Below are 18743 nucleotides of genomic sequence, written 5' to 3' on the forward strand. Positions count from 1 at the left end.
TGTTATTTTGAACTGATGGGATGGCAATGCCCCTTCATGGTAAACAGGCGTGTACCGCTGCCATGAGTAACCCAAATGCATATGATATCTGGTACCTTCGATGGCCTAGCTCACATGTGAATCCTGCATGCATGCTGAGGCCTAGGCCTGTTCTTTGACTCTGAGGTCCAGATCCTGGTTCTGATACATGGAGCAAGCCCTCAAACTGACATAGGAATACTGTTCATGTTCTAGGTTGTTGACATTAAGCTGAGGTGGCAGCATACTGCTTTAACAATTCTAGCACAGACCTTTATCTTTGATTTAGTTGGAATGTGTACTTGTGTAAAGATCTGCTTATATTAGGCACCCAGATCCTTGTGCTGACATCCGGTTTGCAAGTTGAGAGAGTATCTGTGTGTGTTATATGTATAATGTGTGTGTGGTAACATAGTAGCAGGACGATCTGTGTATGTGATTGTAAGATTGGTGAGACCGTCAGAATACATTTTGGATTGCCCTGGTTTTTACATAGGACAAAAAATGTAGTTTCTATATAGCTTCCCAAAACATTGGCAGTGTATTGTCTGCATTCCTGAGCTGAAGGGTGTAACCCTAGACAACAAGGTGTGCGTGGACTGCCTTTAGAAATGTATGGTGACCCCTCGGCAGGGGATTGTTGATGACTCCTTTCTGAGCATGGCCATTTGGGAAAAGGTGAGGGAATGGGGGTGACTCTGCAGATTCTGTTCATAGAGAGAAGGTTGCTAAAGGGCAGGGCCTGCACCTTTGTCTCTCCCTGAGTGCTACTGCAGGAAGGCTGATAACAGCTGGGTGCAGGAGCTTCACAAACAATTGTGATCATGATTTAGATATTCTTGCCTGGAGTTAGCATTGTCACATCCTTTATAATGGCTGTATCTACGCTGAGGAAAGAACATGAAATAGGAACAAGAACCACTGCAAACCAACTCCTCAGCATGATAGCGGAATAAACATCCCCGGTCTGAGAAGTATGCATTAAAGTGGGTCTCAAACTACCCAACTTGGTTACATTTCTTGGTTCTTCAAGAATAAGGAAAGGAGTGATCTGGAGAATATTTGATGAACTGCTGAGATACAGGGCTAGTGTCAGTTTGATAGCTCGTCTCCCAGGAGACGGGACATCTCCTGAGGTTTGACCATCTTGCTGGATGAGCTGTGGGTCTGCTTGTGACCAGGGACCCTACCTGACCTGCTGGGAAGGTGGAGAACTTTATCTGACCACACAGGAGCTGAGTGCTCAAGGAAAGAGAAGCACAGCTGCTGAGGAAGTCATTGCAGCATTAGGGATAGCCAGGAGGCCCCCCATATAACATAAACTGTCAACATTCTAGGGTAGGGATAGCCACAGATCCCATCCTAATATACCCTAAGAACCCTTGACTTGAGGGGTTGCACCAGTGATGAGGAGCCCATGGTAAAGTCATTGATTTTCTGTAAACCTCTAGGTTGGCCCTGTGAGATGTTTCCTTTATCCTCAGATGAAGCAAAGTTTTCCTCCCTGGAGAGTATACACCATCACTTTACTCAACACGTTGCACACTCTGGTTTCACCAACTAATAGTTTGGTAGAACCATTTGTTTACCACATTGACGTCACTCCCCGAGGTCAGCATCTTCAACTGCCACACTGGATTAGGCCTAAAGTATATATATAATAGCACAGGGACTCGGGAATACCCAGATCAAATCCATGTGTTCCCCTCACCCCCTTTTTTCAGGGAGAAATATTGGGCCCAAGTCTGCATATACTTATCACCTTCTTATAGCAGGTGGTAAGTGTGCGTGCAGGCTTCTAGGAGTACATGGGGATGGCAAAGGGAGAGCAGATTAGTGAGGGGGAGAGTTTTCTGCTCCAAGACCATAAAGTTTTAGAGACCATGCAGGACCGGGCACAACCACTGCCCACAGCCCCTGAAACGCTGCTGAAAAGTCTATCTCATGGAGTTTGATGCCCTGGTAATTGTAGCCAGGATACAGAGGAAACTTAAGACAGTTGAGGGGGGATACACTCGTAATGAGGACCATGAAATGGATTTGACTTCAAAGAAAGTTCCCATTTCATGTGATTTGAAGAGTTCAAGTTACTACACCACCATATTGTAGACAAGCTTTTTTCATACCCTCAGTTTTATCATCTCACCCCTTGTATTTGGAGTAGGATTAGCCATCATTAATGAGGCTGATTAAGCTGCACTATGATCCTAGCATCAGGGTTTTCAATGCAATCCTGGCTGTCTTTTACTAGCATGTCAGTTGTGGGGGGGCACTCTCTTCTGTGTATTAGATTCCATGGCTCCCATGTTGCACCACTGGCCACACCCCAGTAGGCACTTGCATGCCCGAGGGAGCCTGGGCGATAGGGCGATCAGGCAGTGTCAAGAAGGATGGTCTGGCAAGTCAGTGTCTAGGCTGTGTTTTTGGCTGATTGTGGGCCTGTTTACGGTCTGACGGACCCGTTTTAACAGTTGATCCCTCTGATATTACCAAAACCATTGCCTGCAACAAGCACAAATACATGCAGTCTCCCATACTTTGCAAAACACCTATAAATATTGTCTTCACATATTCCAAACAGGAGTGAATTGTGGGCTGCTGTTTTTTAGCTATCGGATTCTCTAATAAAGCCAGCTTTTAATTTGGTACCTTGGCCTATTTTCTGTCCCAGTCTGACCCATGCCTGCACTCATGTTGTTACATTCAGTCTCAGGTTCTACCATATATTTTTAAATACCACTGTTGCTATTTTAAGAAACTACCCTTGTGCTAGTCATGAGGTGCTGCTGAGGAAATCCTGATCTCCAGGCCCTTACATCCCTTGACACTAACAAGTGTTGTGCTCCAGATGTCACATTTCAGCCTAGAAGTCATGTGCTTTCAACTGTATAGCAGCAGTCTAGACTACAACTAACACCTCCCTCGCTTCCTCAGTCAGTCAGGGTTGGATCGCTCTTCACTTGGGGAAGGTTCAAGGGGGATATGGAGTGGTAGATGTGCCCAGCCAGCCCTTTAGTGTCAAACAGAACTATTCAGCATACGTCCAGAAGAGACACATCCCAGACAGATTTTAAAAATAGATAAATAACATACACTATAGTCCTGGTTACTAGTGAGCCAGATAATTCCAACCCCTGTGCAATCCTCTGGTTTGTGTAGGGATCAGAATTATACATTGTGTGCACTTCACTGCAGCGGGTAATTACCAGTGCTTACTTTGTGCCGGTGTTTGCCGGTGCTCTGCACCGGCACTTATTTCAAAACACCAGCACATTTTATTCCACCAGATGGTGGCGCTGCATGTCTATCTTATAGCAAAATTCATCAGTGAAGAATTTTATATTCTGATATACTTTTTAAAAACTGATAAAACTAGGATGTAGGTACTGCTGTTACCAGTATTTGGCAGGCGTGGCAGGAGTTGTGGGCTGTGCCACCTGCACTGGACTCACGAGAAATACTTTGGGCACTGACACTTCATTTGTTACAGCGCTGATAGTACAATAAAAGCTGCACTTATTTATCCATGTATGGATTAGGAGGTCGAACCTGTTGAACTACATCAAGGAAAATGGCCAGTAAATATTGGCCATGAGGATTTTAGTGCAGAAAGCAACTTAATCCACATATTATGCCCTTGTTTTGAAGGGCTAAACTCATTACCAGCAGGCCAGTTAATTGCAAATATGTGTGTTAAGTCCTATTGCTGCACATCCCATAATTATGAGTTTTGTGATAAATATCTGCAGATCAAGCCTGTCGATTTGTATTGGGGAAATGCCTGGTATATAGCAGAGCATGAAGATTTTGGAGTGGTAATCCAAAATTCACCATGTTAATCCCCCCCAAAAACTGAAATTGGCCTGAATTATTAAACCAGTTAGTGGACCTCTCATTATGGGAGTCTTATTGGGCAACAATTATCCAACTCAATAGTTTGCGCATGATAATGAGTTGCCTATCCAGGGAACTCCCTTTTAAGGGCCTAACTTCAAATGAAACTGTCATGGCTTATCCTGAGTATCTGACATGGATCCGGCCCCCTGGACCTACGCTGGACACCCTTGATGAAGGGCAGTGATCCTGTTTGTTTAAACCTAGACGGGTTCATACCAGTAAGAGGGACACATACATAACATTTCTTGCAACATTTTAAAAAATACCATGCTATAATGAGTAAATATTATTTTTCACAAGTTGTCGACTACAGGGGCCCGAAGCCAGAGTTGACTGTGCTCGTGGAAACCCGATCACAGTGAATAATTCTGTAAATCTACCAAAATTGGCAGCGCCTCGAAACTGGACGAATCAGAAATGCCATTAATAATTGCTCTATAATGAGCTGGGGGGTCCCATTTAAATAGATGTGCATCGTCGCAGACATTAAATAGAGTTCATGCTATTACCAGAGAAGATGAGAAACCCAACCACTGGCTGGCGAGATAACACAAACACTCATATCTGCACCAGTTCTACATTTTTTTTGCGGATTTCTTTGCACTTCATTGAATTATTCTGGCACTTTAGCCAGTGGTTTTGGCAGCCAGTTGCAGTTGAACTGTATGTGATAACTCCAGCTGCAGTTCAAACTTGGAAACACTCAGGTGACAAACAAATGACCACAGCATGCAAAGCAACTTTGCGATATCACCATGCATATTATATTATATTGTGTGGTTAAAACTACTGGGGGTGGTTGAAAACCTATATTGTTTTTTTTAAATCTTTTGACATTAGGATACTATTGGGGCAGGCATGTCCCCTGCTGGTGTACAATCATGTTCCCCTGCCCCGAGAGCCTGACTGCATGTCTGGTATCCTGGCTTTTGATTTTTGGCCCAACATAAGGTAGTGCATGTGCAGAGGCCCTGACCTGTCCATTGACACGAGTGAGGTCCAGGACCGGTCCTGCGTGCTGGAGGGGAGCACCAAGCGTGCCCTCAGAGGAAAGGCAAAGCTCCTTTAGAAATCTGGAGAAGCTTTTGGCAAGTAAGGAGCTGCTGATGACCCTTTCCGAGGCCCTGCCATTGGATATATGATGGAGGTGAAGGTTGGGACCACAGGCTCTGTTGTGCAAGGTGAAAGGGACCCTTGGTGAGACCCAGTCTTCTATGTTTCCCTGATCGCTCCTTCAGTTTGACTGATGACATCTGGTGCAGAAAGCTCGCACCTCATTGTGCCTCCGTTGTGGATGCTCCAGGGTAGAGACTATCACTCTACAGAAAGCAGAATATGAAGAGCAGCCTGGACATTACACTTGCAAAAAGGACCATCCCAAACCTGTCCTGAAAGGGCAGACAACGGATCCAGATCTTGTCTCTGTTTTTATTTTTTTCAGGTGGGATCCACTGACCCACTTGTCATTCCAGTTTCAAGGTCTCTATGTCCAAGGAAGGGAGTGCACCACCGAGTACTCAGCGGACTACTGTGCAGCCAGTGTCTGCCTGACAGCCAGCTTCCCAGAGGTAAGGGGATATCACCTCAGTCTACCCCTTGCTGAAGAACTTTTCACCTATCCTTGAGTGCCTAGAGGCCAGCCTGCCTGCTGAAACAGGGCAAGTGTCTGCCAACCCTGCAGGAGGGGTGACTGTCCAGGAGGACCAAGGTATACCATGACACCTGGTGTGGTGGGTCTACAGAAGTCGGATACTGCAGACAGTGTTCTGTGTGCCCTAGTGTGGGCATACCCCAGACTCTCCACTATGAGTCTTGGCTGGAGTGTTGAAGCTGCGCCATGACCTGAGCCACTAAGCCCAAACCATAAAGCTGCAATGTGACCCGCGCCACTGAGCCCAAATTCTGAAGCTGGGGAGTGATGTGAGCTGCTGAACAACCTGAGAACTCTGCATGACTTGAGCTGCAGTCCCCAGCAAATGCTCAAGCCCGGCCTATGGGGTGCTGCATCGATCAGAACACTATCAGCCCCAATGGGGCTGCACTGAGCACCTACCAGACAAGCTTGGAGGATCCAGCACTTCTCACAGCACCCATCTCTGACAGCCCTGAGCAGCCACATTACCACAGGAACAACCACTGAGAAGGCTAAGAGGAACTGCAGTCCCACGCTCAAGCCAGAAGAGAAAAAGGAGGTGAGCAGAGGAGCAGAGCGGACTTCTGAGAGTTCTGACACAAAAATGGACTGAGAGACTTATTGATGAAAGAAAGAGTAAACAGAAAGAAAGAGCTTGTGCAATTACAAGAGCAAATCAGTAAATATGTACCTGAGCCTAATCGCACTAGATATTGACCCAGGGAGGGAACCACCAGGACCAAAAGGGGTGGCTGTGGCATATAGCGGAAAGAGGCACAGACATACTCTATCAACAGACATTGCATTATGTACATTTTAAAATTAATAGCATTTAATTCTAGTGTGCATTAGTATTTTTTTCTTCAAAGTCAAGCACTGGTTTGGACAGTCAGTTATCATACTAATGTGTGTTTGTAGGGTGTTGTGCTCAGGTACCTCCACATTGCTTCCTCAAAAAGCCTGTGACTGCTAGCCATCTCCATCAAGTGCTGAATGAGTTGTTCTTGGTCCACTTGGACCATCTCCTGTGGTGTGATCTGTATTCATTCCAGACATGGGGACAAAGGGTCTTGGGTGTGGGGTAAGGTGTTCATCTCCAGAGCAGGATGGTGTGGGGGGCTGTAGTCAGCAATTTCTGAGCTTCAAAGGGTAAACTTAGGGCTGTACCTAGCGCCTTCCAGACTTCTAAGGTTGCTTGCCTGCCGGTGACACATGCAGCTCACACCTAGGGCTACCTATCCTTTGTTCCCCTAGACAGATTGGAGCCAAATTGAGGGAAGGTGAAGGTTAGACAAAAGGCACATCCCCCATGCACAGAGCGGCACTGGGCAGAAAAGGGGCATCCTAAGACCCTCTCATCAGAACACTCCTAGGCCTGTGAAATATTCAGAAGAGGGACTGTCTGAAGAAGGAAGACTACTCATGTTTGCCTTGAACCCAGGGATCCCAGAAGTGACTCCATGGTCCAGTTGGCTGACCCTCAGTTTGAGCTACAGAAACACAACAAGCTTCCGGAGGCCTTCCCTGCAACTGCTCAGCTGACCAGCACCAACTGGACCTGTCTGGGCTCTGCTATTGGGCTCTGTTGGAATGAGTCCTGATCCCCAACAGGTGCCCTACCAGGTCCTGGACCCTTGACTGAAATCAGAGTGTACAGCTGCTGCAAAACTACAAAATCTTAACATCAGATGAAAAGCCAATTGTTTTGGGCTCTTCCCGACCATGAGTGGCCTCCTCATGTCAGCAATGACTTGTGTCTCCTGCCAATGCCAAGTTCCAACAGTGAACTGCTTTTCGCGCCAACAGCGACGCCCCCCTTCAACTTGAAGTTCTGGTTGAAGTTCCTTGGTTGGACTGTGAGAAAGTTAATTCTTCATTGGGATGAGCCTGGTCCCTATATCTGACTTTTGCTCCAACGAGGTTGGCCTAAACTTGTGACTTTGATAACAGCCAGTGGTGCTTTGTGCTTTTTTGCTCTATTTTCACCTGAAAATTTAAAAATTCATAGCTCCTGTTGTACATATTGGATTTTTGCTATTTTGGTGTCATTTTATTTATTAAAATGTAGTTTAATTTTCTAAATTGGTTTGGGATTTTACATGTTTTGTTTTTTCACTTTATTACTGTTTTGGTGCTGCATCAATCCTGAATGAGTTGTTCATTGCCTCTAAGTTAAACCTGACAGCTTTTGTGCCAGGCTACTTCAGGGTGAAGCACAGGATTATACAGTGACTTTTGTGGTTTACCCTGAGAAGGAGTGTGTTTATTATTTGAGTGAGCCCCTCACCCACTCAACTAAAAACCCAATATCTTACAAAGATCTTCACATTGGATTTGATAGTTTGTTTTTCATTTCTGTAGTGAAGTTATGTCACTGCGATTGCAATCTGCTTCATTTAAGAGCAATTTTGCTGTTTGAGCTCAGTGAGTTGAAAGATTGCTGCTTAGATCTATCCATGACCTGAATGTCACATGTTCAAATCCATAAAAGTTTGAGTTGGTTGAATGAAAAGTTGACCACTTACCGTCCTACAAAGTAGCAAACTTTGATAGCAAGTGCTATGAAGAAACAAAGCATTAATTGAAAAGATGGCAAGTTCATCTTTGCAAAGATCAAGTAATGAATATACCAAATAAGGCAGAGCTTGACGCCCTCTTTATAGAGTTATTTATGCAGTTTTATGTAGCAGCAAATACCAGAACATAAGGTGACTGAGCACTTGCTGCACTTCAGGTAAACAGATGAGATTTGAAAATACAGCAAAGCATGCTTTCAGGTCTCATTAATAATACTTTACAATACAATGAGTGGGATATGGCTCTGCCCAGAGGACTATTGCTTTCAGATCATTGGATGTTTGAGGTATCATCCCACATCACAGGGAGTGCTTGCACTGAAAAGCATGAAGGACTATTTTGCAACACAAGAGTAACCTCAGTCATAAAATATACATTATTTAGCTCATAGAAGCACAGATCACAGAATGCAATCTTTGTTTTTTTCAGTGCAGCAGGCTTTTTCAATGATTTAATCGTCTCAAAATGCAGGTCAGACCTATTGGATGTGCCAATGATTGTTTCCCTTAGAGAGCAAGCTTGTAAGACAACAATATCTAGGTAAAGGAGAAGCAAATGAAAGTAGAACAGTAAAATTCAGACAGGTTTTTCAGATTTCTACAATGAATATTTATGAGGCAAATCTATTCATAACAATTATTTGCGTTATTTTTCGTCAGTCTAATATCTTGGGTTTTATCTGTTTACTCATTATGCACTCTCAGTTGGGCAACAGGATTGACTTACCTTTGGCAAACTCACAGTTGTAGTTGCTGGACTTTTCCATCGATTGTAGACCAATGATATTCTTATCCTGATCTTTGCTGAAATTGGTCACTTTGAACTTTTCGAAAGGTGGGATGAGTACTTCCTCTTCTTCAGGAAAGAAGGAGAAATTCTTGACACTTACCCCATAGCAGGTCTCGATGGTAAAGATGGTATCCTTCCCAAACTGCAGGGCATTTTCACTATTCAAGGATGAAGATGTAAACTGGCCAAAGCGTATGGGTTTCTGTCCCACAGATTTGAACCGAACACCTTTAATGCCCCTGTAGACTATATGGCACTTTGGGGTGTCCTGCTCGTCAAGCACACGGAGGGCATTTGTCAAGAAATAGTGCAGGGCTTTAAATTTAAAGTTCCTTAGATAGTATTCTCTGGATCGGCCGGCTTCCCTCACGGCAGCATTGAAGACTTTATGCAGAGGCCCATTGATGGTGTAGGCCAGGATAGCAATGGCATATTCATCTTTGAAGCCTAGGGGCTTCACTGTGTATCGCTTCCTATCCTCCCATTCTTCTTTCGCTGCGTCCCAAGCAGAGGCAAAGTCTGGGTTTGACTTGTACTCAAGCTGGAATAGCTGGGGGATCTCGGCTTCCATGGCCTTCTCACAACCCTTGTATTGGTCATCGTAGGCAATGAGAGCCATGTCGAGGGTAGACTCCTGAGAGGAGAAGATATCTCTTCTGACGACGTGAATGCTTCGGACCTAGGGTGGGGGACAAGGAAGTATATTTTTGAGGTCCTTTCAGATGAACCAACACAACACCTTATCAACCACGTTTCTTTGAGTATTTGCACTGATTATACTCCTGGTCACATCAGTATCCAGTACCCAGGTATTTACTTTAGCTTTATAGCCTGCCATAGTGGGCTATACCTGCCATTAATGGCTCGCTCCAACGTTAAAGGCCAAAGACGAGGGCCTTTAACAATGGGGCGGGTCTTTAATGGCCGGTATAACCCAGCTACGGCAGACTATAAAGCTATTAGAACTTTAAGCCCTGTCAGGTCAGAAGTAAAAAAAGGCCTCACTGAGCCTGAGGGAGCTGAAATCCCCTCAAGCTCTGTGAGGCCTTTGTTCACAGGTGTTGTGAACGACAAACATTGGAATGTTGAGGCTCTGGGCTTTTACCAGCTGTTAGAAGCCCAAAGCATTTCATTGTCTCCAATTGAACTCCCAACGTTCCAATGTTCGAATACAAAGTGATCACTTTTGTAAACTGTTGTAATAGCACCACAGCTGTCAAGGCTTAGGTTTGTCATTCTGTCTATCCTTTTAGCATTATTTTTCTGCTCTTCATCATAACGGGTAAACATATTTTGTGCCTCATTCCAAGTGTCCCCAGTGATCCTATTAGAACAGTAATGGAGGATACAACCGCAATGACTTAAACGTTTCTATGCCTCACCTGGTGATAAGGAGAGGAGTAGAACAATATTTTTGGGGCTAAAAGTGATTCACAATCTCTATTTTTATCAGGGCTGATTGACCCCTGAGCATGGTCTGACTTCAGAGTGGTTGTAAATGAGCGGAAGCTGATTTTCTTAATTACCACAACTGTTTAATGTGCATCACTTACTTTAAAAATGCAGAATTCAGACAGAGAAACTTAGAGCTTTATTCTGGAGATGACCTTGATCCCTTGAGTTCTCAATCTTTGCTCTTGTGTTAGCGATTTTGGATTTCTATCAGCTGCTACTTTGTTAAATACAGTTACTGAGTCTAATCTGTGACTTGCAACTTTTTTTTCTTATGCTTGACAAATGCTTTTCCCAGTATCTTTGATAACATCTCCAGGGCGGTCCAAGTGCCTCTAAGTCGAGCCAACTCAATTTTTATACTAAAAGCCCCCTTCCCGGGAACCCCCTGTAATCTTGATGGGGTTGGTGATAGGAGTTATGAAGTGTGAACCAGACACTACGACTACTGGAAGAAGTCCAAACCTCTGGGGGAAGCTCTGGAGGAAAACAATTGAGAATCAGTGAGAAAATACCAATTCTTGCATACTATTCACTAAAATATGTAATGAGGACTATCTGTGTCCCTTACTCTGTTGTCAGTATTTCCAGGTGCAGAGATATCAGGCTGAAATCCACCCAGCTTATATTTCCACTCATTTTAGCAAAACACATAATCCTAATAAATGGAAGAGTACATAAAAGGATCAATAGACTTGCATAGCCTAGCTATATGAAAACAATAATCTGAAGGTGCCTGGGGAAATTAAGAAAATCTTACCTTTGAGTTTTGTCTGAAGGTTAGGTGGCTGGTCTTGGTTGTCAAGGAGAGTGTTTTGCAGCTGAGGTCAAAGGACTTTCTCAGCCACAGACTTTTTGGGACATCCAGAGTAGACTTTGGTTACATGACATAAGAAGTATGTGGAGGTGTATTTTGGTGTTGAGTTCAGTCAGAGAGCTCCATGGATGCATCTGCTGCTCTGATAGACCTCTTTGAATGTGACCCACATACAGATAAGCAGCCAGTGAAATAATATAAAGATCGAGAAGAAAAGTGCACATATTTTGCACATATCTGGTCCAGTTTCCTGTCCTGAAGAAGTCTTATACAATTGTAAAATTGGCAGTAACGTGTCAGACAAAATAAATAGATGCTAACAAGGAAAGGTCTAGAAGTTAGCCTTCCTCAATAGGAAATCATAGAACACCCACACAAGTATTCATCTCAGGATAAAATATTATTGAGAAACATGTTGGAACCTGATGACTATTTATTTTATTTTTTAACTGCTTTCATTAGTCTGAGAAATCAAACATTACAACATCACTTTGGTGTATAGTTACACTATGGTGGTCATTCCGACCTAGGCGGGCGGCGGTTGCCGCCCGCCCGTCGGAATCCGCCTGAATACCGCCCCGCGGTCAATAGACCGCGAGGGGTATTCTGACTTTCCCGCTGGGCCGGCGGGCGATCTGATTCAGATCGCCCGCCGGCCCAGCGGGAAAGCGCCTTCCACAAGGAAGCCGGCTCGGAATCGAGCCGGCGGAGTGGAAGGCGTGCGACGGGTGCAGCAGCACCCGTCGCGCTTTTCAGTGTCTGCATCGCAGACACTGAAAAGCCTAGTTGGGCCCTGTTAGGGGGCCCCTGCCGTGCCCATGCCATGGGCATGGGCACGGCAGGGGCCCCCAGGGGCCCCGCGACCCCCCCTACCGCCATCCTGTTCATGGCGGCTTTCCCGCCATGAACAGGATGGCGGTAGGGGGGGGTCAGAATCCCCTCGGCGGCGCAGCTCGCTGCGCCGCCTTGGAGGATTCTAAGGGTCAGTGGAAAACCGGCGGGAGACCGCCGGTTTTCCCGTTCTGACCGCGGCCAAAGCGCCGCGGTCAGAATGACCAAGGGAGCACCGCCGGCCTGTCGGCGGTGCTCCCGCCCCCGTTGGCCCTGGCGGTAGAGAACCGCCAGGGTCAGAATGAGGGCCTATGTGTGGTAAACTCACTGTAACGCATTTAACTACATTGGAAATTACTGCACAGCTTTGTTGAAAAGTGTACATTAAAACTAACGGCCTCATTACGAGACTGGTGGTCCTAGGACCGCCAGCCCCACGGTGGTGGTTGGATCACCGGGGTTGTGTCGATCCGACCGCCACAAGTTAGGCAGGCGGACCCGCCTACAGACCGCTGTCCCTGCCAGGATCAAAGATCCCGACGGGGAGTCAGTGATCTTAGTTGGAGTCATCCACGGTGGCGCTGAACTCAGTGCTGCCATGCTGATTACAACCTTGTTCTTTGCCAGCCTTTTCAGGGCAGTTTTCCCACCATGAAACGGCTGGCAGAGAACAAGTGCAGGGGACCAAAGTAGGCATAGTCAGTGCAGGGCTCACCCTGCCCAGCACCTTTGAGATACGTTCTGTCTAATGTGCAAGCTGAGCGCATTTCATGGGAAATGGTGCACCCTGAGTGCGGCATCATTGCTGCTGGCTCTATTATGAGCCGAGAACAATGCTGCAGCACCTTTCCCACTGGGCAGAGGGGCGGAAACCTTGGTTCTAGCCTGTCAGCCCAGTGGGAAAGTTGTAATAGGTCCGGTGAGAAGACCTCCATGCCTGCGTCGGTCTTCTCACCATGGGGCTGGCGGGCCAATGGTCAGTCCGCCAGCCTCGTAATGAGGCCCTAAATCTAAATAGATATGAGTACACATTCAGATTGGATAATTTATTAGTGCATCAGCCATACTTATCCATGTGTTGCTCTCTGGAGAGCTTCCATACATCATGATTTTCTTTGGTTTGTAACCCAAAGTAACCCAACGCAGCACAGTACACTGCTTTGCTTTACTCTGTGTCAAAAAGGCATTCCATGGGTGATGCAAAGGCGTTTCATGCAGCCACCTATGAGTTTTGATGCAAATCTCTGTCTACAAAGAACTGTAGACAGGTATTTGTACCATAGTCTTATGCCTCACTGAGACAGGCATTATAAGGGGAAATGTTCTAATTCCTCCTCATTTTTTCCTCTGTGTACGTGTGCAAACATACAAAGAGGACAATGCCTTATCGCATAGTTTTTGTGTAGGAAGGGAATTCTTCCTGCATAAATCTATGCTGAGCACAACACAGAAACTCTTGCACTGTTGCACAGGGGTGCATAATTTGGTGCATGGCAGGCAGGGAGAGAGTAGAACTGTGCCACTTCTAAGAAGTTAATGGCCAGTTCTGCTCTCTCCCATTCACATAGTGCAACAACTTTACTTGCTACACTAGACTAAGCAAACCCTTTGTTAATATGGCCTCCATGTTCACATTCTCAGCAACTGTGAAGTTCCAGGCACCAGGAGTACACAAGAACCCCCTCATTCTACTGCCTGTAAAGTGACTCCTTATAGTAAAACAGCAAATCCCCTCCCTCCAAGCAGGACTGAACCACATCTGTCAGTCATTTAAGTGGAAGACTAGGTGTCATCTGTCGCCTCCTGTAGGTGATGCCAAAAATTTTCAAGATATCACTTATCAAATCCCGTTCTTTATCTTAAGTATTTTCCTGTTTTTGTGAGTCAGGTGGCTCTGTGAATAGAGCATTGCTGAATGAACATTTAAAATCCTACATTGCCAAGTCAGTCAGTCATCCTTCAGGGATTGATTTGTGAATTGCTTCAAGTGGCCTCACGTGGCAAGTATATGCCCAGACGTGTGTCACATGTTCAGGATGCCACTGGAAGCAAGCTACAGCTGAGTCATGAGCCTCAATCAGGGTGAAACCGGTTTTGGGTGGGTTGTGTTCCAGTTCATGGAGGATCTGGCCAGCAGTTCGGACCGGACTGTTCCTATTGAAACAGTGTCAAGACTGATTTGCATATGGCTGGATCCAAACTGAGGTGGCACTGTTGCGCAGGCTCTCATTATTCGAATGAGACTACTGGATTTGAGCGGCAGAATCTCCTGTGGTGAGGGGGACTGAGTCTAACCCACTACAGGTGACACCTGTCACCCCAATCCAGGTTTTTCTCCAGCTGACTAGCAGTGCCTCATCTCTACCCAAGAGCAGGGATGATTGGGCAGCCGAGCGAATTACACAATTGACTCCTCTGGGAAATCGTGGCCACTCAGGTCTCATCCATTTCTCTCAGTTACATTAGTCTCACACATACAATGACAAGCAGAGGCAGTATATGTTTCAATAAGGTTTAAATGAAGCAACTGCATCTTAGATAATAAAGCATGTACTGCAATAACCAGCATAATAAAGCATGACAGGATTAAAATTGTGACGAGGAGAGTAAAAAATAGAAATAACGCTGCCATATTGTCACTAAAGTCAATAGACTAATTCCTACATAGGGTGTATTAGAGGACAGCGCATTAAGCTCTAGTTCTGCCCTTCAGGTTCCCCTGGGAAGACATCATCCCCCATACCTGAGCAAAGGCCTGGTGTCTGCATAAGCAGCTGTAGCAAAGCGTTCAGCAATCAGCATACAGTCATGGTCCTCTGGCTGGAATCTCCCTCTAACGTATATGGGACAAGGAAGTGTTTTTATAATAAAACAACTGATGTTCTGAGAAAATGTCCCTATGTAAGGATGTGTGTGTATCCATGAATACCAGAGACAAAATGTTTACTACGTTTACCGGCAACCTATCTTACTGTAGCCCTGAGAGAAGCACAGAGTGCTTGTTTAAGAACACAGTGCTGGCCTAAGAAGAGAACAGCTGGATAGAGAGAAATAAAACAAGACCGCAAATGTGGCTATTGTTAAAATAATAAACAAAGCTGAATAAAATATATCTAGGTTAAAGTGCACATTGGCAGGCCTAGTATGCTAAAATAACGTGCATGGAGCTCTAACTAAAATTGCTACACAACAACACAGTGGACGAAAGAACTATTAATTGGAGTACTACCCCTAACGATTGCAAGTGGTTAGACAAATTGCAAGCATTTCTCCCATCAGCTTTTGTGTGTTTAGTGGGATCTCAAATAGACACCATTAACCCTTGATACAGTACTATGAAAAGTAAAACAGCAGTTGCAGGTTTTAATTAAAAGCAAATGTCACAATTACTCTTAAATATTAAATCATGAGGCCATCTTTAATAAGCTGCCCTTCTTGCAAGTCCCCACTGCTATTCGTGGCTGTCTTTGGTATTGCAACACAAACTCCCTCGTGCATCAAAGTGAGGCACAGAGTCATCTGCAGGCTCAGCCATATATCTCAAACTGCATATCCATTTACCTTATGACACTATCTAATTGTAGTAAATTGGATTGGCTATTGAAAGACAGGCATGTTGCCATTGTCAATGCTTGCTTAGGTAGTTGCTAGTTATTTGATTTTTGTAAAAATGCAAACTGCTAAATATTTCGAAAAGCCTTCAAAGCATTCTCTCCAACATGTCCTGAATATCTATAGCCTGAAGAAGGGAGGCGTAAAAACGAGTGAGCACTTTCCCATGGAAATCAATCCACCAGGGATAGTGGAAGTGACATTGTGTGCCCTCCGAGGCCCTTCGAACCCTTACGACGTTACAAGGTTGAACCCTTGCCTCATTCTCCACCTTTCGAAAGACTCTTCTTTGGTGTTGAGATGCCAGGGGTAAGGAACTTAGGGCCTGATTTAGAGTTTGGTGGATGGGGTTACTCTGTCGCAAACGTGACTGATATCCTTCCACTGTATTACGATTATATTATATCCTATGGAAATCATAATATGGCAGATGGGAGATCTGTCATGTTTGTGATGGAGTAACCCATCCACCAAACTCTAAATCAGGCCCATAGTGATGTTTCATAAACAGAACATGATTATTACAGCCCTGTTTATTTTCTGTTCCTGCTGCTGCCTCCATGATCCCATGTACTAGAACATTGCAAAAAGCAGTGCTAGGACTAGGAAAGGCTAAATCAGCCTGTGCTGGCTTCACTTCATTCACAAGCATGAACACTTCCCTACCTGAGAGGGCACCATCCAGACCACTGCAGAAACCAAAGGAAAGATCACAGTCCAAGACCCCATGTTTGGCATTATTTTCTGCAACAGAGACAAAAGTAGAGTGAAGATGGACATAATATGCATGGTTAATAGCACTAATATGAACAGTCAAATTAATGAAGGGAGATCAGCAAATAAATGTTGTATTTGCAAACCAGAGTTAGAAAAAGTATTTTGCAAAAGCAATATCCCAATATGCGATATGCAAAATGGCCAACGCATGTTGTAATTTACACCACAAATATCAATACATTCATTACAAACCCATGCAAGTCACAAGAAAAAGTGGGCTGCAAAGGAGCATCTCCCATCTAAGCTGCTTGCTAAGAAATGATGGCAATGTTTGTGACAGCTCACATGGTCACAAAGCAGTTAGTGGCCCTTTGGAGAGGGTAGACATTCATAAAGGATCAGCTGCCCACAGCGGACAGGTTCCAAGTGAAGATGAGAATGGAAGCCTGGTATTAGCAGACATTGTGCTTCAAAGGAGAAGTAGTGAAATTCTAAGACTAGGACAATTTGCACATCAGGTCTATGGTAAGGAAGTTTGCAAAAAGGTAATTTTCTACCCCAACCCAATTGAGCTGTTGTACTGCAGCTGAAGTGGGATGTTGCACTGAATGATTCCATCTTCACCTGTGTGACATCGTCACATATATCTTAGACCAAGTAAAGCAGAAGATGGCATGATCCAGTGAAGCATGAATTACTTTCACTGCCTCGCATGGGGTATACTGTAAAGTTATCCGATGGATAATTGAATAGAATGGGTTACTGAGCAATAGGAGTGGAGAACTAATCAACAAGAGTTGGGAGTGATATATTAAAGTTTATGGCAATTTGATGAAAGTTGTAGAAAGAATAGACAATACAAGTGAAAGGGCAAGCCCTGGTCCAGTTGTGGGTAGCCTGGCTGGGACACCACAACATCCTGCTTATGAAGGACAGATAGGCGCAAATGACAGTAAGCCTGGACCATGAGTGGTAAGCCTGTAAGAGTATCAGTACACCTCAGAAATGTTCCAAGGCACAGAATTAGAAAGTTGTTAATTTCAGAGAGCTAAAAAGGAGGTACATTGACTTGTTGAGAAGGTGAAAGGATACAGTTATTTCTTGTATCTGTTTAATAGCATGGACATATAAGGATGTATGACCCTGGGGATCAAGGATCCATACAGTAAATTCTATCCTGCCTCCACAATAAAAAGGTCATTACACAATCTTAGGAGTGTGTCCTTGTGTCTTTAGTTTGGTCTCCAGTGACTTTTTTGCTTGAAGTATTAGAACGCTTTTCATAAGGCCCAAGGAGCCACTTGGACAATTGGTAAAGAGGTGATAAGCCCATTTATGTGTGCCTTGTCGACTAGGAAGTCTGAAAGTTCTGAGGTTGGTAGGTATACAGCGGGAAGTGATTCATGCCATTGCCTTTGGTATCATTCAGGGGGGCAAATGTGTTAGTGAAGAATGCATTATGGTAAAAGAGCAAGCCTTGCCCGTCAAAAGAGCAGAGCAGATGAACGGATAGGATAATTTCTGTGTCGGGCAGGAGTTTTAAGTTAGTATTTTAATGTGCAAGTATAGTGAAAGTTGGGGGTATTTAACTGCACCTGAGAAGAAAATGGTAGAAAATGTTACTCTGTTGAGGGTCCATTTGAAGGTATTAATGCAGTGATTTGTTGTGGAACGTGAGGAACTTGGTACATGTAAAATGCTTACACTGAAGAATTGAAGAGGCAATGACGATGGGGAATGTTGGATCATGGCAACATAGAAGATAGCCACCTAACACTGAGGCTAGAGTCCTCTTGGCGACTTGACCTTTTCAGCCTCAGACGAAATTGTTTACCCTTTGAAGTATCAAGCTAAGTCAGTTGCTGTAGGTGGGGGAACAGAGAGAAGCACATTTTTGTTGAGAAACCAGGTACTTACAGCCTGAATTGGGCTTCAGTGCTCTGTCCTGAGAAACTTCCTAGTCAAGGCAGGCATTTCCAAATTTGGAGTTACCTATCCTCTACTTGACAGAAAAGTATTTTTATAATGCCACCGCTGCTCTTGTGATCCAGGGTTTGGAATATTCCCCTTTAATTGATAAATCTCTTTCTGATTTGAATTATTGATTAGTCCAATAATGTCTTTTTTGATGACACCACTATTTTGATCTTGTCATGCAATGCATTTCACTCATTACCGGCCTGAAATTTTCAACTATTGTTCTGGCCTGAAAACTGATTTATTTTCAACTTGGAAGGAGATTCTCTGAAAAATTGTTTTTCTTCTAATGTTAAAGGTGATTTTCTCATCCTTGAATGAGAATAACATTTGTAGCAGAATGAGCTGTATTTGATTTGATATCTCTTGTTTGATGTTGTTTATAAATACTTGATTCTTATATATTTTGTTCTGTCAATCCTT

General features: G+C 44.4%; 1 protein-coding gene across 2 annotated transcripts in view; it reads right to left on the reverse strand.

The window, feature by feature from the left end:
- Nucleotides 1-18743, reverse strand: part of LOC138249716 (GPI-linked NAD(P)(+)--arginine ADP-ribosyltransferase 1-like) — a 34093-nt gene that overhangs the window by 7919 nt on the left and 7431 nt on the right. The window contains exons 2-3 of one of the 2 annotated variants that reach the window (XM_069203735.1): nucleotides 16293-16370; nucleotides 8852-9593 (exon numbers count right to left, since the gene is read on the reverse strand). In XM_069203735.1, coding sequence (XP_069059836.1) covers nucleotides 8852-9593; nucleotides 16293-16364 — 814 coding nt within the window. In that variant the 5' untranslated portion in view covers nucleotides 16365-16370. The remainder of the gene's footprint in view (nucleotides 1-8851; nucleotides 9594-16292; nucleotides 16371-18743) is intronic. The other variant, XM_069203736.1, reaches the window with a different exon arrangement.

Source organism: Pleurodeles waltl, chromosome 8, assembly GCF_031143425.1.
Source record: "Pleurodeles waltl isolate 20211129_DDA chromosome 8, aPleWal1.hap1.20221129, whole genome shotgun sequence".
Lineage (NCBI taxonomy): Eukaryota > Metazoa > Chordata > Amphibia > Caudata > Salamandridae > Pleurodeles > Pleurodeles waltl.